The sequence below is a fragment of the Bos javanicus genome, chromosome 21 (assembly GCF_032452875.1).
Source record: "Bos javanicus breed banteng chromosome 21, ARS-OSU_banteng_1.0, whole genome shotgun sequence".
In the NCBI taxonomy this organism is placed as follows: Eukaryota; Metazoa; Chordata; class Mammalia; order Artiodactyla; family Bovidae; genus Bos; species Bos javanicus.
This window is the reverse complement of record NC_083888.1, coordinates 63,810,128-63,830,418: the sequence shown is the minus strand read 5'-3', so window position 1 is coordinate 63,830,418 and position 20,291 is coordinate 63,810,128. Positions and strand designations below refer to the sequence as shown.

General features: G+C 59.7%; 1 protein-coding gene across 3 annotated transcripts in view; it reads left to right on the top strand.

Moving 5' to 3' along the window:
- The window catches only part of CCDC85C (coiled-coil domain containing 85C), a 78,151-nt gene that overhangs the window by 43,331 nt on the left and 14,529 nt on the right, over positions 1–20,291 (top strand). For all 3 annotated transcript variants that reach the window (XM_061395299.1, XM_061395301.1, XM_061395300.1), the window contains exon 2: positions 15,764–15,837. In XM_061395299.1, coding sequence (XP_061251283.1) covers positions 15,764–15,837 — 74 coding nt within the window. The remainder of the gene's footprint in view (positions 1–15,763; positions 15,838–20,291) is intronic.

Below are 20,291 nucleotides of genomic sequence, written 5' to 3'. Positions count from 1 at the left end.
TGGCCTGAGAGTTCCTGGGTCTCATCCTTGGGTCCAGCACATGTCTGCCCGGGGAGGCAGCTGGTGTGAGCTGATTCCTGTGACAAGAGGAATTCCAGGGCTGCGTGCTGGGGAGGGCCGTGAGGCCCAGGCACAGATTTGATTGATTTTATTTCTAAGGGGATACGTATTCCTCAGAGAAACAGGAGGACTTGGAAAAGTAGAAAGAAAACCAAAACACATTTAGCACAGTACCCCCTCCCACCTCCGACCCTGCTCTGAAGGGTCCTTCTGCCCTGCAATGCGCCGTTGACATAAGCCTGTTTTGTTCATAAAAACATAAGAGTGTTTACTTTCTCCCTGGAGCAGGCGTATTTTGGTGGCTGGTTATCTTGCTGGGGGTTTAATGTGGAATCTGGCTTTTTTCACTCAACATTGCACAGACGCCGTCTTCCTCTCGGTCTTTCTAAACCTCGTTAGTGACTGTATGACGTCCCTTCAAGTGAGTTAACCAGAATTTACGTGACTGTTGCTCTGTTGTTGGAGAAACACAGATTGTTTCCTGCATGGGGGTGCTTTAGGTTAGTGGTCAGCCTCTGCTGACCCAATGGGCATGAGTTTGAGCGAGCTCCAGGAGACGGTGAAGGACAAGGAAGCCTGGCGTGCTGCAGTCCATGGAGTTGCACAGTCGGATACGACTGAGCGACTGAACAACAGCAACGGCCTCTGCCTGGGAGGAGGGGTGTTGGTTTGGGGGCCGTGGTGGGACTCTAGGTCCCCTCGTGGTGATACTCCAGACAGCATGGCAAGGTGGCGCTCAGGATGGCCCTCGTGGGAGGTGACTCTGTGTGGCTGGAATTCCTTGGCTTTTCCCATTCTTGCCCTTAAACGTCCCCAAGAGCAGGTGCGTTCGTTTCCCAGGGCTGTCCATCCCTTGCTCATTCCTTCTCTGCACGTGGGCTGTTTTTTTCCCCCGAACCGTTTAAGAGGAGTCGGGGTTAACACACACCTTCAGCCCGCGTTTTCTGGGAACGAGGACTTTCCCTTAGGTGGTGACCGTATGGTGACAGTGCCTGGGGATGGAAGCCGGCCCTCTGCACAGCCCGGCACTTTATAGCAGCTGCTTTCTTTCTTAAAAAAGTATTTATTTATTTGGCTGCCTCAGGTCTTAATTGCGATATGGGGTCTCTAGGCGTGGCATGTGGTCTCCAGAGCTCCTGGGCTCAGGAGCTCCAAGGCACTTGAGAGCTTGGTTCCCCAACCGGGGATTGATCCTGTCTCCCCTCCACTGATTCGATCACTGGGCCACCAGGCAAGTCTCTTGTGCAACTGCTTTCTGATCGGGGGCCCCGTGCAGGGTCACACCCTCTCCTTGGTCGTCCTTCCTTGGGAAACTTTCCTCCGTCTTCCTTTGATGGTTCACGGTTGTTTTGAAGAGCAGGGAGCAGCCGCGTGCTTGGCTCACGATTGGATTCCAGGCTGTGTGTCTGGGGCAGGAATGGCCCCAAGGGAACGCCATGTCGTCAGCCCGTCCCACCGGGGGCACCTGGTACGGCTCATCTGGGGAGCAGACTTCCCTCCGTGGGGTCAGGAGGTTTCCCACGGTCAGCCCACTGTGCGGTCAGTACATGGAATTCCATGATTAATAAACCACCTGTGGGAAGCACTTTGAGGACACACTGGTGTCTTGGTGCTCACCGGATGCTCACCCTTGAGAGCCTGGCATCCACTGGCCGTGGTGGTGGTGACTTTTCATAACTTCCTCCGTGTACCTGCACTCAGCAGCTGGAATTCTGCCGGGGGCGGGGGCGCGAGGGAGGGAGGGCTTCCCCTTCTCGCTCAGCAGCCTGTGTGTGTGGATGTGTTTTTATCGGTGTGGATCCTTATTTTATCCAATGTGATTGTGACCCCTGGCTTTCTCTGTTATTGTCATTGTCACCTTGCCCGGGACAAACAGCTGGCTAGATGCCAGGGAGGAGAAGGAGGGAGGTGGACTTTGATGTGTGTGCCCACAGTGGGGCCAGAAGGGCCCATGACCTCGGGCAAGTTAGGGAGTTTCTTGGGGTCCCCCAGTAAACCCTGATGTTAGGAAGAGGGGCTGGGAAAGGCTGACCTGCAAGGCCCTTTTGCTCCCTTGGGGGTCCCCTTTCCAGGCTTTGTGCTGGCTCCCTGCTGAGACTGAGCGCTGGCTGTGGGGCAGCTCCTGGCTGTCACCTGTCACCTGTGGGCGTGACGACGCGGAGGGTGGCGCCTTGGCCCCGCCCACCTCCCGCTGCCCCGGCACCTCTCCAGCAGGGCCCTTCCTCCGCTGCTGCCGAGGCCTGTTTGTTCTCGTTGGTAACGCTGACCTCATCTTGGCACCGGCTCTCCTGACCTTCGGGTCTCTCCACGTTCGTCTCTTTCTTAAAGAAACAGCCACGTGGGCAGGGGTGCTGCTTGCAGTGATGGGCCTGCCCCCGCTGTGCCCACCTGTGCCCACCGTGCCAGAAGGGCCCCCAGAGGCCTTCAACTTCCTCGTCGTACAGAAAAAGGTGTTCCGGGGCCCAGAGAAGGCAGGCGACCTGCCCAGGGTCACACCGCGAGTGGTGGAGGGCCCCGGGCCCTGATGCCTGGACTCTGCTCCCTTGCTGCTTGGTGACCCTTTGCTATGACTGGTCCCCTCTCTGCCCAGGGCGGGTGTTTGATGCCGGGGAGAGGGCTGAGGGTTCCTGCTCTGTGTAGCGTACGGGATGTGAGGGTTAGCCACCTTCTCTACCCAGAAACGTGCAGAGGGTCGGTGCACTCCAGAGGCGCCCTGGGGAAGGACCTCCCCTGCCAGAATGGGCAGGCGCTGGGGTCTCCCTGGCAGCTGAGCCTTGACTAGAGGCGCCATGGAGGCCTGGCTCGCCAGTCCTATTTGGACCCACCCACTGAGGTCGCGGTGGGAAGGGAAGGGTTTCTGGGCCCTGCCCAAGGTGAGTGGGTGACCTTTGAATCCTGGAAGCTCATGCACCCCCTCCCTTGTGGGGAGAGCGGAGGGTCCAAAGGGCAATTCCAGCTCCGTTGACCGAGTGAAAGGCAGCCTGGGCCAGAGGGTTGTTCAGAGAGCTGATGACAGGATGGGGAGGCACCTGGGGAGGCTGGCAGGGCCAGGTGAATCCCCACAACCCGGGGCACCCTTGTCAGCACCAGCGCCTGCAGGGTTGTAGCCCCTCTCTGCCAGGGTCTTGTGCGGCCTTTTGGGGGACCCTGGGAGCCTGGTCTGTCTCCATGGTATGCATTGTGGGATGGGCGGGGATGGCTTGCCTGGCAAATGCAGCCAGCCCAGACCCCACGCCCCGGCGCTCCTCGCAGCGTGGCAGGGATGTGGCTGTGTGTGCCTCCTCCCTGCCAGCTGTAGCCCAGGGCCTGCCTGGGGCACTCCATGCCTCGTGAAGGCCCACACGATGACCCAGGGTGGACGTGCAGGTCTGTGAGCTTCCTCAGAGGAGCTGAGTCATGCAGCAAAATCATAGCCCCACCAGGCGGTAGCCGGCTCCTGCCCGTCCCCCCTAGGTGCTGCAGGAGACCCCTCCATCCATGTAGCATGGGATTGTCCGGGGTACAGGCTCCCCTGCCCGGGAGGAGCTTCGTCCTTCCTCTCCCTGAGCCTCATGCCTGGACCCCCAGCTTCAGGGTTTGACCCCATCCTTGCAGCCTTCGAATCAGAGCTCCAGGTGACCTGTAAACACATCCTCCCTGGCCTTGCTCAGCCTGGCTGTCGTTGCCATGAGGGCCTGGGGTCTGGTGAGTGTCGGCTTGGGTCATTTCTTCTCTCGCCACGTTTCTTTCTTCTTTCCTGGACCTGCCTTTCTGCCTGGGTTTGGCTTGGGCTGCCTCTTGAACCCGGTTTCCTGGGGCATTGGACTGGGCCGGGGGTGCAGTTTGCTAGGCAGTCAGGGCTGAGCCTGGACTCAGGCTCACCTGCTCGCGCTTTCCTTCCCCACTCCCTGTAGGCCACCTGCTATGCATCCGTGAACACGGGGCTGGGCGCTGGGGTCTGTGCAGCCCCAGGGGTCCATGCACATAGGACACTCACTGGTGCCGGGACTCTGTTTATGGCGGGGAGGTCTTCCCTGCGGTTTATGGAACCAGCTGCGGTTTGTTTCTCCATCACAGCCAGCTCAGTGGTCCATACGCTCCACGTTCTGCAAGAATCTCAACTTAAAATAGAGAAAGGGGCATTTGTTTTATGAACAAACAGTACCACCCTTGCTTCAAATAATCTCTGGGTGTGACGGTCCTAAATTGGATTCATACCCCACTTTTACAAGCTGGTGGTGATGCATCAGCCTCGCTAAATGTGAAGGCGAGGCAGATGCAGGGGGCTCAGGTGGGCCAGGCCCCAGGTGGGCAGTCATGCAGTGGAGGTGTCTGTGGCCGGATGCCGCCGTCTCCATGGTGACTTGGTGCTGGTGGCACAGCTCAGAGGCGGGGTGCCCTTGGCTGGCAGCGTGGAAGCCTCCACTCACCACTCTTTCCCATCAAGGTCATGCCGCTGGGACGTGGGCAGGGGAGAGGATGGGGCTGGGTTTTAACTGAGCATCTACTAAGTGTACCAGGCACTGAGCCGGGGGCTTCCGGAGCCACTTGCTACCTTTCTCAGCTTGCTTAGTCCTCATGGCAGCCTCCCAAGGCTGGTCTCTCATCTCATTTTAAAATGAAACGGAGACCAGAGTGGCTGGGCATGTCACCCGAAGCCACACAGCCACAGCTTTTATTCCCACGGCTGCCGTCACAGATGACAACCTTGGGGCGGTGTACACAGCACAGATGGGTCCTCTTATAGCCCTGGGGGTCAGCAGTGCTAAAGTCCAGGTGTCAGCAGGCCTGACGGGGAAACCCGCCTGTTCCAACTTCTAGATGCCACCTGCATTCCTTGGCTCGTGGCCCATCCCTGTCTTCAGAGCCAGCAGTAGTGCTCATTTCTGACCATTCCTCACTTCACACGTCCCTCTGACCACATCCAGGAACGGCCCTCTGTTTTTCACACTCTCATGAGACTAGGTTGGGCTCCCCTGCATCATCCGGGCTGGTCCCCCCTCTTGACTGCCATGACCTTAATCACTTCATCAAAGTCTCTTTGACTGTGTAAGGTCACATATTCATAGGTTCCAGAGGCCAGAGTGGGCATTTTTGGGTGGACAGCGGTCTGCCAAGTCCAGTTCGTAAGTGCAGGCTGATATCTTTATCATATCGCTTGGGGTTACAGAGGCTCGAGGGTGGAGCTGGGACCCTTCACCGGTTTGCTCCTCTTGCGACGTACGCTGGCCACGAAAGGAGTTGGTCCTTCACCGGCTAGAAGGGTGCGCCCTCCCTCGGACCTCGGGGGAGGCACGCAGAAGTCAGGCTTCTCCATGATCCTTCGGTCACCAGCCATCTGCTGTGGGTGTCCTATCAAGTGGGAAGGGCGGTTTGCTGTCCCCACGCCGAGTTTGTGTCATTTTAACAGGCGGGTCCTCACTGCTCTGCCTAATTGCAGGGGTGCTGCCCTGCAGGGGCTCTGAATCACTTCCCGGTCCTGCCCTCAGCCCTCTGGGTCACCTGGGCCTCCTACCCACACCTCTGTGGGCCTGGGCAGGGGAAGGGGCTTGTTCAAGGTCACAGCATGGTGGGGGGCAGAGAGGGGACCCACCCTTGTCCCTGAACTGCCTGCAGGAGGGTGGCTTCCCGCTGCTGTCAGCCTCCCATCCCGGTGGGCCCGTCCTCTCCCTGCAGGCTCTGACCTGCCGCCACTGGGCTGCTCCCAAGGGTTGGGGGCAGCAGCAGAGGAGGCCCTTTGCTGTGGGTGTTTGTGAGGTTTTCCAAAGTTGTTTTTGTTTAGTTGTTAAGTTGTGTCTGACTCTTTGCGGCCCCCTGGATGGTTGCTCACCAGGCTTCTCGGTCCACGGGATTCTCCAGGCAAGAATACTGGAATGGGCTGCCATGCCCTCCTCCAGGGGATCTTCCTGACCCAGGGATCGAATCCAGGTACCCTGCATTGGCAGGCAGATTCTTTACCATCTGAGCCACCAGGGGAGCCTGACTCATTCCTGTTTTTATGGAATCGGCAAAACTCTGTCCAGATGTGATGCTGTCTCCAGAGCTCGCTGCCTGGAGCCCCCTCTTTTTCTTGCTCCCAAGGCCTTGAGCCCACCTCTGCAGCTCACCCACCGGTCGGGGTTCTTACTGAGGTGTCTGACATCAGAGCTGCTGGCTGTACCTCCAGCCGCTCCCCTGTATCTGGAATGGGGATCCCTGGGTCTGAGGAGCCAGCCACGCCCAGATTTTCCCTGCTTCACCTGCCACGCCTCTCCCCACATCTCCTGCCCCTGCCCACGGCTGGAATGTGCCCTGGTGTCCTGCCCTCTCCCTCCAGCCACCTCTGCTGGCCAGTTGGCCCCATTCTGGCCCCACCAGCTTTTCATGCTTGGTTCATTTCAGGTCAGTCACTCAGTTGTGTCCGACTCTTTGGGACCCCATGGACTGCAGCACGCCAGGCTTCCCTGTCCATCACCAACTCCCGGAGCTTGCTCAAACTCACGTCCATCAAATCAGTGATGCCATCCAACCATCTCATCCTCTGTCGTCCCCTTCTCCTCTCTCCTTCAATCTTTCCAGCATCAGGGTCTTTCCCAAGGAGTCAGTTCTTTGTATCAGGTGGCCAAAGTATTGGAGCTTGAGCTTCAGCATCAGTCCTTCCAATAAATACTCAGGATTGATTTCCTTTAGGATTGACTGGTTTGATCTCCTTGCAATCCAAGGGACTCTCAAGAGTCTTCTCCAACATCACAGTTCAAAAGCATCAATTATTCGGCACCCAGCTTTCTTTATAGTTCAACTCTCACATCCGTTCATGACTACTGGAAAAACCATAGCTTTGACTAGACGGACCTTTGTTGGTGAAGTAATGCCTCTGCTTTTTAATATGCTGTCTAGGTTGGTCATAGCTCTTCTTCCAAGAAGACTGCTTGGTAGACACATACCTGATACCTAGCCAGGAAAGCGAACTCTCTTTCCTGCTCAAACCTGCAAGGTCTCCCCTGTGGCTGCCAGAGGGTTTGGTCGATACGTTCTGGGGTCCGTGACCTGCCCCTCCTCCCAGCGCTTTTAGACATCCGCATGTTTTGGTCTCATCGGGGTCCCTGTAGTACAGCTGTGTTACAGGAGTTTAGCCCCAAGGAATAGTCAGGGCCAGGCGGCATGGAGTCCCTCGGGGAAGGAGCCCGAGAAGGGGACCATTTGAACAGTCATTGCTCAGCATAGATCGGGGGTCCCCAGCCCATGTGCACGTTAGAATCACCTGGAGGACGTCTGAATTGTGTGTGGACATCCAGGCCCCTTCGCTGGAGTCCAGTTTAGTGGGTTTCAGGGGAGAAGAGATCAAATGTTAAAAGGTCCCCGGGGAGCCAGGTGCCGTGGCGGAGACACAGGCCAGGTGTGACTTGGCTTCTGTGTGTTCCCCCTTCTGAGGGGCCTCTCGCTGGTCTGTTCAGCCTCTGCCACTGATTCCGAATCATTCAGAGCGAAATCGGGGTTGGCTGGGGAGGAGACATTAACAGGCCAACACCTGCCCTGGCACCTAAGCACACAGGCTAATTTCTGGGCCTGCAAACTGAAGTGAAGTTGCTCAGTCGTGTGCGACTCTTTGCGACCCCATGGACTGTGGCTTACCAGGCTCCTCCGTCCATGAGATTCTCCAGGCAATAGTACTGGAGTGGGTTGCCGTTTCCTTCTCCAGGGGATCTTCCCTACATGGGGATCGAACCTGGATCTCCCACGTTGCAGGCAGACGCTTTACCCTCTGAGTCAGCAGGGAAAACTGAAGGTGTGGGGAAAAAAGTCTCTTTTTCCCTCTTTTCCCTTGGTTTCAGTCTGGCTTGTCAGGCTTCCTAAGCAGTAGATGGAGAAAATGAGTTTGAGTTTTTGGCTTGAGAACACCTGCAGCTGCAGGTGGATCCAGACCTGGGCAGGTTCTGAGTTTGCTGGGCCGGTCCCTCCGGATTTCCAGGTGGGTTGAATTAAACACCGAGTGGCCCCAGGAGGGCAGAGCACCAACCTGTGGGTCCCCGGAGCCGTGCGCATGGTACACGGAGGGGCAGGGGGCCGCCAGGGGCAGCCATGTGCCTCGTCGGGAGAGGGTGAGCGGCTGGCGTGGGGAGGTCTCAGTTTTCATCTGTGAGGTGTTCATTTCTCTGTGCCCATTCATTTTCTTGCCTCCGCAGGATCCGGTTGAGGAAGGTGGGGCACGGCTGGGTCGTTTGAGCTGGAGAGGTGGGATCTGAGGTTTCCAGGGCCCGCTGTCTCAGGGCATGGATGGGGGAGCCGGGGAGGGGCTGGGTGCCAGCCTTTCGGAGCCTCGTGACCCCGTGAGGTCCAAAGCCTGGGGGCCGGCAGGTGCTCTTGGCGGAGGGGAGTCCGAGGGGAGAGAGAGCCAGGAGAACGCTGTCCAGGGTGGAGCTCCCTGGGGCCTGGGCCCTGCCTTGGAGGCGGAGAGTTTCCAGAGCTGCCCCACGGTGAGAATGTGTGCTCAGGGAGGGGAGGGGAGGGAAGGGGAGCCGTGGGCCTTCCCGGCCTTGCCCTGTGTGCCTTGATGGGTGGCCTGGAAGAGCACCAGGTTTGGGGATGGACACACACGCTCACACACACTCACACACATGTACGCACGCACATCTCAAGTTGCAGGCCTGCTTTTATGAGCTCTGTGACGGGACCGGTTCCTGGGACCCTCTGCATCTTGGTTTCTCCATCTGGGGAGTGGGTGAAAATCGCTGTTCCCCTGACCGGGCCGGGGCTGCGGCTGAGCAGCGCTACTTCCCATGGCCGTGACGTTCTGAGAGGCCCAGGGTGATCGTGTGGCCCCAGGGCTGCTGAGGGCGCTTCGAGGGAGGGCGGAAAGAGCCTTGGCTGTAGACAAAGCTGGGTTCACATCCCAACCCTGCCGTGTTCTCGCCGTGTGACTCTGGACTCTCTGGGTCTCAGTCCCTCTGCAGTAAACAGGGATGGTGTGCAGGGGTCACAGGGGTGCCGGAAGGATTGGGCTTTTGCTCAGGGCCTGCTGACAGACAGTAGTGTATGAGCTCGGTCCTGTCTGACTCTTTGCGACCCCGTGGACTGTAGCCCGCCAGGCTCACCTGTCCTTGGGACTTTCTAGGCAAGAATACTATAGTGGGTTTCCACTTCCCTACTCCAGGCATACAGTCAGTGCTTAGTAAAATTTGTGTTCTCGTTTGTTCTGTGTGGACGGGAGAGGTCTTTCTCACACCCGAGGCTCTGGAAGTCAGCTGCCTTGGCCTGCACGCCCTGCGGACCCACTGTGGGCAACTCAGGTGGGCTGGCCCTGCCGGAGGAGGGAGGTGCCGAGGCAGCCTGCCCTGCTCAGCGCTGCCCCTGCCAAGCGGCGTCCTCACAGGAACCTGATGTTCCTCTGATATCCCTGCTGCAGCCTCTTGCCTTCATCCATAAATAATGCCTGTCTCACATTCAGCCCGCACCTCCTGGGGCAACACTGGGTGCCAGGAGACAGATGCCAGTGGGCACCGGCCCAGGTGCTCCTGAACCTGCCTGACCCACCTCCCTGCCTTTGCTCACTCTGCACCCTCAGCTGGGACTTGCCTTCCATCCCTGCCCCACTTGCCTGCGGGTCAGCGTCCTGCTTGCTCTTCAGTGCTCAGCTCAGATGCCGCCTCCTTCAGGCAGGACTCCCTGATTTCTCCCTGTCAGCACATCCTTGCTCTCTCTGTGCCCTGTCATCCCAGGGTGAGCCTCTTCACTCTACCCTTTGCCCTTCAGCAGACATGGTTATTCCTGCAGCTCCTTCCTTAGGCTGGGAACCCCTCGCAGAAGGGGACCATGCCCTGGGACAAGCCTGCTGACTGCTGGTCCTGCCAGCATCTGGCCCTGTGACCTTGGGTGGACCCAGGGTCACACTTGCTGAGTGTTTTTTTCCTTCTCTGTAGGTTGGGCTTTCTGCCGCCCACCTGGCGGGGTCCCTGGGGGGGACTAGATGGGAGCAGAGTGAGTGCTCCCCATGCCTTTCCTCCCAGCTTCATGGAGAAACCTCAGTGTTACCAGGGCTTCTGTCCAGGCTTCAGGCTCTGCTTGCTTCCCGTTAGCAGTGGGGAGCTCACTCCCCGCTGGCAGCCTGGAGCTCATGGCAGCCTGGACTGTCATGAAGTTGGTGACTCACCTTTCCGGTCCTGGATTTGGGGACTGTCTGCTCTGTGAGAACGCAGTGCTCTGGTGACCTTTGGGATTGCCCAGGGTCGGGAGTAGGTGGGTCTGGGATTGGAACACCCTTTAAGTCCTTTCAGGACACAGGATGGTCCCTGGGCTCAGCTGGATTAGTGTCCTTGTGGTGGTGGGGGGTGGTTTAGAGGGGTGGGGGGTGGACCTGCATGGCTCTTTCATTAGAGGTGAAGGCAATGGGAACGTCATCCTAGGGCCTGCCAAGCCCAGTCTGCAGGCAAGTGCGCCTTGCTCTGTGTCTGTCTGAGTCTGCTCCAGCTGCTCTGGGTGGCTTATAAACAACAGGAGTTCCTCCATCTGGAGGCTGGGAGCCCAAGGTCAAAGTGCCAGCAGATTCGGTGTCTGGGGAGGGCTACTTCCTGGTTCATAGATGGCCTTCTCCCTGCTGTGTTGTCACAAGGCAGGGGCAAAGGGGTTCTCTGGGGTCTCTTTTATTAGGGCACTAATTGCACTCATGGGGGCTCCACCCTCCTGACCTAATCACCTCCCGAAGGCCCTGCTTCTTAGCACCGTCTTGTTGGGTGTTAGGTTTCAACATGTGGATTTTCCAGTGGGGGCAGACACAAGCATTCAGAGCATAGCCCCTGTTGCTGGAGCTGGTCGGAGCCCGCTGGGGGTGGTGCTCCTGGTGGCCCTTGCCTGTGTGGCTCGGTGCGTTGCTGTAGCCTGTGCCTTGCTGGGGGCGGGGGATACCTCCCATGGGGTCACCTGTCAGAGGCGACAGCTCCACCACCTGGGCAGGTGGGAGGCGCACGTGGAGACTGAGCCCCGTGGCGCAGAGCGGAGGTGTCTTCTGGGCCTGCCCTGCTTGGTTCCGATTTCCGTGGCCGCAGGCATGGGTAGTGCTCACCTGCCCCCTTGGAGGTGAGTCCTGAGATGGGGGAGAAAGCAGAGAAGCCCAGAATGGCTCCCGGGAAGGCAGAGATGATTTTAGGAGCTGCTCTTATCCCCTGGGGCAGATGGGGGAGGGAACCTGGAGCAGTGAGAGGGCCTCGGCTTAATGAGACCTTTCAGGCCCGATGGAGCCCCCAGCCCTGATGCCGCAAGTGACCCCTTCTTAATGAAGCGGGAGGAGAACGGAATTGAATCAGACGTGGACACGTCAGCCGTCTCCGGGCAGGGCATCCGGGCGTGAGCCCCCACGGAGGGCCCCAAGGCATGGCTGCGTCTCCTGCTAGCGACCAGCCACAAAGCCTGCCTGTCCCCAGCCCCTTAGGGGCCCCTGCTCAAGGAGAGTGGGCTGGCAGGGATCAGGGCTGGTGGGGACCCGGGGAGAAGTGGCAGCTGCAGACTCACCCGTGTTGCTGTGTCACGCGCCCGCCCCCCAGCCTCCATCCCCTTCCTCCCATGCAGAGAAGGAGAATCGAACTTTCTCCTGACCATGGCAGGCACTGTTGGAGCCCTCCCAGGTCCCCCTGGCACTTACCGCTTCTGAGCCCACCATCCGCTTTGCCTGCCGGCACCTGCAGCTCTGCATGGGGGCTTGTCCCGTCCCCCATCCAGGTGGGCAGTCCTGGGGCACGCACACCCTTTGTCTGCTAGGAGCAGCTCCCGTCAGCGAGCCCCTGGCTCGGCGAGTGACTCCGAGGCCCCCGGAGCTCCCCAGAGGGTTGACACCCCCTGTCCTCAGCTCCTTCTGGTCCCCCCTCACCTCCCCATGCCCCCAACCTGAGCTTCCCAGGCCCCCCCCACCCCCCACCTAACCGCTTGCCCACGCATCTGTGTCTCATCCAAACTAAGACGAAAGTTCATGGCGAGACAACATGAGTGCTGCGGGTTGAGGTCCGGGGAACACTGGCCCTTGGCCGCTGGCATTGCTCTGCCCTGGGTGGCCTGGGGGTGCCATGTCACGGTCACAGGCTGGGTGCTTCTGACTGTCATTGTTGCTGCTGCTGAGGGGAGCTCACAGGATTGAGAAGGTCGACTCCTCTGGGGAAACCAGTCTGACCCACTCGGAAGGATGAATTCTCCTTAAGTCCTTAGGTCTCCCAGGACCTTCTGGGCGCCCAGCAGTGAGGATTATCAAGGACTTTGAGGAGGCGGCCCCAGGGCCTGTTAAACATTATGAGCTAGGTGGGGAGGGGGTGATGGGTGATTGGACATGGCCTCTGGCCCCCAAATTCTTGCAGTTTGGACTGATGCTGAGGCTGGAGTGACATTGCCTAGCCAGGCGGGGGTCTGGGCCAGGAGGGGAGATGTGACCTGGCGGCTTCCGGGAGGGCAGGGTGGCCTGACGGTCAGGGCCAACACCTGACACAGGGCTCCTGAGGGGAGCTGACCGGCGCCGGCGGGGAGGGGCTCAGAGACCTGCAGCTCCGTGACTCCCCCCGCCCCATGGGCCGCAACCCCGGGAACAAGGATCCTTGAGGAGGGGTGTACAAAGAGCTGGTACTCAGGCTCCTGGGAGTGAGACCATTGCGGGGGGCGCTCCCTGTCTCCTCGGATGGAAGGTGGATTGTGAGTCCCCCAGAATTGGACCAGTCAGGGGAGGTCTGAGGGGATGGATACCTTGGCCAGCCCAGCTCGGGGATCCCTTCTGCAATCAACCGCCCCCCTTACACCCCTCTCCCACCCCCACCCCCTCCGCCCAGCCATCAGGCCAGGAAATGACGCTTCCCTTTCTGCTGGCTCCACTCATTACTGCAAACCCTGGGATTAATTTAATTACACGCTTGTCTCCTGGAGGCTGGGGCATGGAGGCGCCCCATGGGATCCCAGTTGCCCAAGGCTGCTGGGGAGGATGAGGGAGCCAGGCCCTTTCTGCCATCCCCTTCTCCCACCACCCCCCACTACTTGAGGGTCCACCTGGCTGTCATTCTTCCCCACCACAGGGCACCTGCTCTGACCCCCGGGTGACCAGATGTCCGGCTCCCTGGCCCCAGGCAGCACGCACAGGCTGGTTTGGGGAGTTGAGGGTAGAGACAGTGGGGAGGGGTCCCGTGGCACAGGGGAGGTTTATCTGGGATTTTGAGAAGGCGGCCTCATCGCTGTTAAACTGAGCAGGGTTGGGCAGGCTCAGGGCTGGGCTTGGGGCTCAGGAAAGGCCCCCAGGCCAGAACTGGGGGACGTGGGCAGAGGGTGGGTTAATGGGGTCCACTTTCCAGGCCATGCTCTGGGCCCCACTTGACATCAATAGGGGGCTTTGTGATGTGGGAGGGAATCATTTAATCTCTCCTCCTTTTTTACAAAGAAAGATCTCTCCCTATTCTAAAAGCAGATTATTGGAAAACTAACAGGCAGTGGTGTGAATAAATAAAAGATCACCCGTCCCCTAGTGAGCAACGCTGCGATCAGTATTTCCGTGTGCCTCCTTCCTGGATTTATTTCAATACACAGATATTTTTAAACACAACAGCAATTATATGTGTGCTTTTGCGTCCAGTTCTTTTCACTGGCGTTGAAGTGTTTTGTTTTTTTTTTCTCCTGTATCATTGAGGAGGGAAGCTCTCCCAACCGTCATTTGAATGATGACAAGGGTGTGAACTGTCTGCTGTTGTTGAACAAGCAGTTTCAGTTTTGGTCACTGTAACACCATCTGCGTGGAGCTGGGAGGGTCTTTTTCCCAGGTGGTGTTCCAGGGAACCCTCCTGCCAGCAGCCCGTGAGGGACACAAAGTGTTGGGGAGCCCAGGCTGCACCCCATCTCCGACTTGGTGCTCAGAGGGCCCAGCAAACCACAAACACTAAGGCCCTTCCCGTCAGGCCTGTACATAGGTGTGGGTGGGTGTGGGTGCGTGTGGGTGGGTGTGGACGGGATGTGGGAGCTGCTGGTCAGTTTGGGCAGACAGGTGGGTAAACTGAGGCGGGGGATGGCACAGGGCATGGACTGTAGTGACCGCCGAGGGCCCCCTGCTCAGGCAGGGGAGATCTACCCAGCCCTGACCTGGGTGCCGCGTCCTAGTGGGGGGCCTTTAGTCACCCCCCAGGTCCAGCCCCCCTCCGCCACTGCCCCGTGTGTGTATGAAGAAGCCCCTTCACCTCTTGGAGACCACCACGCAGGGCTCCCTGCAGAGCTGCCCTGTGTCTGCCGGGGTCCCCCATGTAGCTGGGGGTGGGAGGCTGGCGGGCGAGCGGCCTTCTTCCTCTAGAAGCCTGCACATTCCTGAGAGGTGACTGGTGGACAGCAAGCGCAGGAGTCGGCTGTGTAACTGGGGTGGGGTGGGCTGCCCCCATTCCTGCCCAGGGCTGGGCCGCAGTCTCCTGGGTCTGGTCCTGGGCTGGGCACACAAGCCTCCCAGGTCCTTCTGAGGTGCTCGGGGCACAGAGTGACCCCCAGCAGGCAGGTCAAGGGGCAGCCGGGCACTTACAGGGGAAGTGTCTCCCAGGTATCTCAGAGGGCAGAGCTCCTGATGGGCAGAGGCTGGTGGAGCCGGGGCCGAGCTCCAGTGCAGGGGAGGGGTCATGCTACCTGGGGAGGCGGCCACCCACTGCCCCGTCCTCACAGGGCACCAGTGGGCTCCTCATCGGCCCACAGGCTCCGTGGGGAAGGGGTGTGATGTCCATGTCACACACGGGGACCCTCAGGGCTGGGGGCTCCTCTGGGGTCATGCTGACTCTGCTGCCTTGGTTGCATGATGGTCCCAGCTTGTCCTCTGGCAACAGCCAAGCCCCCTTTGCCCCCCGCCCAAGAAGATCAAAAGCCCTGTGGGGGGCGTTGTTATGGGCGGGTTAGGGAGCTGGCTTACATCGAAGGAATGGTGTCTTCTGAGATGAAGGGTCACAGTGTGAGGTAGGAAGACCCTGAGTCCTGTCGTGGGCTGTGGGGGGGCAAGGCAGGAGCAGCAGGCTGGCCCAGGGTGGGCAGGGTCCTGGCTGGCTCCTGAGCCAGGCGGCCGTGGGACTTCAGAGGCAAGCGGCAGGCCCCTCCCAGGTGCCCGCAGACCTGGGGAGGTGGCCACACTGTCACCGAGGCATCGGCCCAGCCTCCTCCCTCTGCCCCTGCTGTGACCTCCCCTGCCCGCGTCCTGCCTCCTTCCGCCTGCCCCCTCTCCTTGCCAGCTCCCTTGTCCTGGCCTGGAGGGACTTTTCTCCTCTGAGCCCATTTCCAGCCCCGTGGGGAGCTGGGGTGGCGGACTTTCTCCTGCTTCTGAAGCAGCAGGCTCAGTGAGTCAAGGGAGGGTGGGTTTTACCCCCCTGCTGCGTTTAGAAACTGGGGGCGTGTGGTTGGGGGTGTCTCTGGTCCGGCCCCTGACCACAGGAAAGGTGCTGGGTTACGCCTACAGTTGTTTGTTGAAGTTCAGATGGGACGGACCAGGGGAAGCCCAGTTGCCCCCACTGCGTGGGGGAGGGCCTCCCTGCACTGCGGGCCCTGGGGGTCTGCCCCGGGGTGAGGGGGCCATCAGGGACCTCCTTTTGGACCTGAAGCCCTGAGGAGGCTGAAGGCATCAGCCCAGAACAAGCTGGTGAGAGCACCCCTCCCCTCGGTTCTGCGGGTGGACAGGGGAAACCAGGCCCCAAGGCCCACCCGGGGGGCACGCAGGGGAGGGCCCTCCTGCTGGAGACAGTCTGCCAACAGGTGACGTGACTCCTGTGTCTTTCAGATCCCTCGTCCACCTACATGCGGCAGCTGGAGACCAAGGTGAAGCTGCTGGAGGGTGACAAGCTCCTGGCGCAGGTAGGCTGGCTGCACCCTGAGGGCCGCGGTGGGCCCCGCTCCAGGGCCCACCCCCCGCCACCAGCCCCGGGTGGCCTCCGGGTCCCTTCCCACTTTGTGCCCCCAACATCCCACCTGCCCCCCACTCCCACCCAGAGTCACCTCCAGGGACATCTGCTCAGGGACCCACAGCCTCCAGGCGTCCCTCCATCTCGGCCATCCGCTGTCTGTCCCCTCGGTGTCCTGCGAGCTCCTCGGGGGCCCGGAGATGCTGTGGAACCCACACTTGCTGAACAAGTGGGCTGCTCTGCCCCTCTGCTGGGTGCATCAAGGCCCAAGAGGCAGACAGGCTCGCCCTCGCTCAGACTTGTAGGGAAACTTCCCTGGTCCTGCTGCGCCAGTTTCTTTACAGGCTGGGGTCCGCCCTCTGCCCTCCTGCCTGACCTAGGGCCACAGAGAGCTGAGGCCAGGCCTGACCCCAGCCCGTCCGCAGCACGGGGACAGTGGGTCAGAGATGGGTGATGAGGTTGGGGCAGGGAGGAGATGGAGCAGGGCAGCTGCGGGCGGCTGGAAGCATGGAGGGGGCCTGACTGCCCGGACGAGGATGAGGGGCCCTCCCCACTGTGGGCGGAGAGCTGTTGGGAGCCTGTGGTCAGCTTGATCAATCGGGGTGCCCCGTGCAGGGGTGGGCAGCTGGCTGGGTGGACCCTCCAGCCTCTCTCCCGCTTGTCCTCAGCCCTGACTCCATCTTAGCACTCGCATCTCCCCAGCCACGCCTGCTGGCTCATAAGAGGCCAGCCTGGATCCCAGAGCGCATTTCTGGGAACTGACCCCAGGGAGGGCTCAGTGGCTGTGCCCCATTGTTAGGCGACCAGTGCCACTGCCCACCGGGTGGCTGCTGGGATGCTCACAGCCCCGAGGGCAGCCCCACGGATGCCGTCCCACCTCTCGCCCTTGCATGGGTGGCTGGAAGGTTCCCTTAGGTCCGCAGGACTCCGCGGAGTACGTGGTCCACGCACCCTGGCCTCGCTCCTCCATGGCCGCCGTGTCAGGTGTGCAGCCGGGCATCAGATTGCGAGGCCCGTTTTCAGATGTCGGGTGTCGGGTGTCGGCTGCTTGGCCCCACGTGTGCACGCTCTTCGGGCCTGGTGAGGGCAGGGAGATTGGGGGCTCGCCTGGGTGTGAGCTGGGGCTCCCTACATCCAAACACTCCCTGGGGGCTGGTCCTGGTTGCGAAGGAGGGTGTGTGGTGGGGGGTTGCGGGAACTGTAGGCAGAGGTGACCAGGGGGTGCGCAGCATCAGGACTTCGGGGCCTTGGCTCTGGAGCTGGTTCCTGTCCAACAAGGAGGGGAGAATCGCACTGTTTCTGGGGAGAAGCAGGTTGAAAGCATGGACCCCAAATTCCGGATGCTGTTTGCAGTGTTGTTCCATGGTCCAGCCCAGCCGTGGCTTGTGGTCCTGTTTCCAAGGACCAGGGTAGACGTGTCCCCGTGGCCCCTGCTCTCCTAGGCCACGCTGTCCCATCGAGAACATGCACCCACTTGCACGTGGTGGGCTTGGCCTTGTTGTCATTTAGTCGCTCAGTCGTGTCTGACTCTTTTGTGACCCCAGGGACTGCAGCCCGCCAGGCTCCTCTGTCCATGGGATTCTCTGGGCAAGAATACTGGAGTGGGTTGCCATTTCCTTCTCTAGGGGATCTTCCCGACCCAGGGATCGAACCCGCATTTCCTGCATTGTAGGCAGATTCTTTACCACTGAGCCACTGGGGACTTGGACTTGTTCAAAACCTACACATGCTCAGGCCCCAGAGTGGCAGCCCTTCCTCTTCCTCCTCCCTGTGGAACACCCCACCATGGCTGTGTCCACTTGCCCCCTGCCCATATGGGCAGAGGTGGAGGTTGACAGGGGCCCTGTGTCTGGAGCATCGGGTATGGCCACCACCTGGGCAGGGGGTGTCTCTGTCTGGGCCCTCCCCCGCCAAGCCTGCTCTGACCTGCTCCCTGGGGGCCTTGCCCTGGAGGCAGCAGCAGTGGGGTTCTGTCCCCAGTTGTGCCAACGCTCGGGCCAGGCTCTCCGGACACAGACTTCCATCCCTCAGGTGGAGGAGTGGCCTCTCACCTGGGCCCAGGCTTGCTGGCTGCAGGCAATCAGATTGGGCTTTAGGGAATAAGAGCATCTTTTTGCTCAGCTTCTTGCTAGTGCAGGAGAAGTGCTGGGAACTCAGAGACTAGCCAGTGAGCACTTGCCCCGAGCTCTCTTTGCACCCCGGGCTGCTCTTGCTGAAGGGGTTTTGGGATCCTCCCTTGGGGATTTCGGCCCCCACCTATGCTGGAGTGTCAGCTCCTCATGGACCGGGCTGCAGGACCTCAGCGGTCACATCCTCAGTGCCCAGCTGGACTTGGTGAATGCATCTGGGGAGCCCTGGCTGTATCCCACCCAGTCTTCTGGGTCAGAGGGGAGACTGGTTCTTGCCCAGAGTGAGGAAGATCTGCTTAACCCAGGGAGAGCAGCTTCGTAAGGTAGTGAGTATATCATCTTTGTTGGTAATCAAGGGTGGATGGGTGGGAGTATGGGAGGATGGATGACCAGGTTTAGGAAGGAGACTGCTGCCATGGGTGGGAATCTGGCCACAGCCTCGTGGGCTCTGGCTTGTGAGATTTTATGATTCTGGCACCTAAGTCTTGTCAGTGAAATAAAAATTGCCCAGGAACCTCCAGCCCTGTGCAAAGCGGAAAAGTCTGCCTTTTGGTGAAAATCAGCAGAGAGCAACATTATTCTTTTAACTATCTTCAGATGATATGGTTTTGGGGTTTGGGGGGAGGGGTAGAGGGCCTCCGTGGGTTCCCTTTCCCACTGCCCACCCCTCCCCCTCCCCCCACTGCCTCTATTTAGCTCCAGAATAGCTTTAATTAAAAATGCACTGGAGTGTCAACAGTCTAAATTAGTGTATTGCAGTTCGTATTTTCTTTCTCGTGTCAGCTCTAAAATTTCATCCGCGCAGCTGCTCCCCCTGCGATGATTCATCTGGAGCTGGGTCCGTGGTATGATTCTCCCCATGGATTCCGTGCCTGGCAGGGCCGGGCCGGGGGTGGCTGTCATTGACGCCACTCTGTGGTTCCCTCCGTTCACTTCCCTGCGGGGCTGATCAGCAGCGAAGGCTCCACGTGCGTCCAGAAGCCAGCTTCACAAAAGAGCAAGAAGCTGGTTGGGCAGGAGCGGGTGGCCCTCCGGGGGTGCAGAGGCAGTGGCCCAGGCTGGCAGCTGGGCTGGGACAGGCTCCAGGTGCCCGCGCCTCCTGGCCCCAGGGCCTGCTCGTTCTGTCCTGCCATGCCACACGGAGTTGCTGAACACTCACGTTGGAAGTGACCCCAGGATTTACACCGAGCCGGGATGGGGAAACTGAGGCCTGTGTGGAGGAGGATTTCCCGGGATGGGTGATTGATTTGGTTTGCTGGGGCTGCCCGAGAAAAGAGCCGTACACTTGGTGGGGGTGGGAGGGTGGAGAAGGCGCTTAAGCAACTGAAATGTATTGAATGTATTGTCTCATAATTCTGGGGGGTGTGGGGTCAGCAGGGCCATGTATAAATCTCATTGAGACACAGTTCAACCTGCCGCCGTGGGTCTGTCGGCCTGATGGTAAGAGAAAAAGCGGGTTTGGGCCCCAGAGGAGTCTGGGTTCAGACAATGCCTGCTCCAGCTCTCACCCTCTGTGTGTGTGGCTTTAAGTGGGGTGTCTTATGCCCCGGGGCCTCGGTTTCTTCTCCCGTAACCCAGGGATGGCGGGGTGCCCACTGCAGCGCTGGCTGGAACCTGGGGTGCCCTGGGCAAGTGTCTGCCCTTCCCTCCTTTTCCTGGTCTTGGGAGCCTGGGATTTTTCAGGGTCTGGCAGACTACACCCATTCAGCTGGGCTTGATGCCTGATGAAACGGCTTGCTCTGTTTTGTACTTTGAGTTTTGAAGCATCCAGGCCTTGGCACTGAGAAACGGGCCTCTGCTGTCCGAGCCTGTGGCTGACGCCTCCTTCCTGATACCTGCCTCCCCGGTGGCAGGGCTTGTTCTGTTTGGTGGTTCCCTTGCCCAAGCCCTCCGGAGGTGCAGGGCTCACAGTGTGTCTGCTTGCCAGCATCCTCCGTGACGTGCTGCTCTGTTGCCGGGCTCTGGACCATCCCCTCTCCCCTTGTTTGATGTCTGTGGTTGGTCATCACTTCCCTGTCCCCTCTGTCATGGGTGACATGGTCTCCGGAGGGCTTAAACTGGTTCCTTAGCAGAATCTTAGACCCAGTCCAGCCTCTTTCTCAGCCAGGGAGAACACCCCCTCTTTCCATCATCCGATGGATGGTCCGTCTAGCGACGTGGGCAAGAGGAGAGACTAGGAATTCACCTCTGTACCTGAGGCTCAACCTGTGTCCATTGTGAGACAGTGGACAATAGCCTTCAGCCTGGCTAGAGGGTAACCCCAGGACTTTAGAGCCAG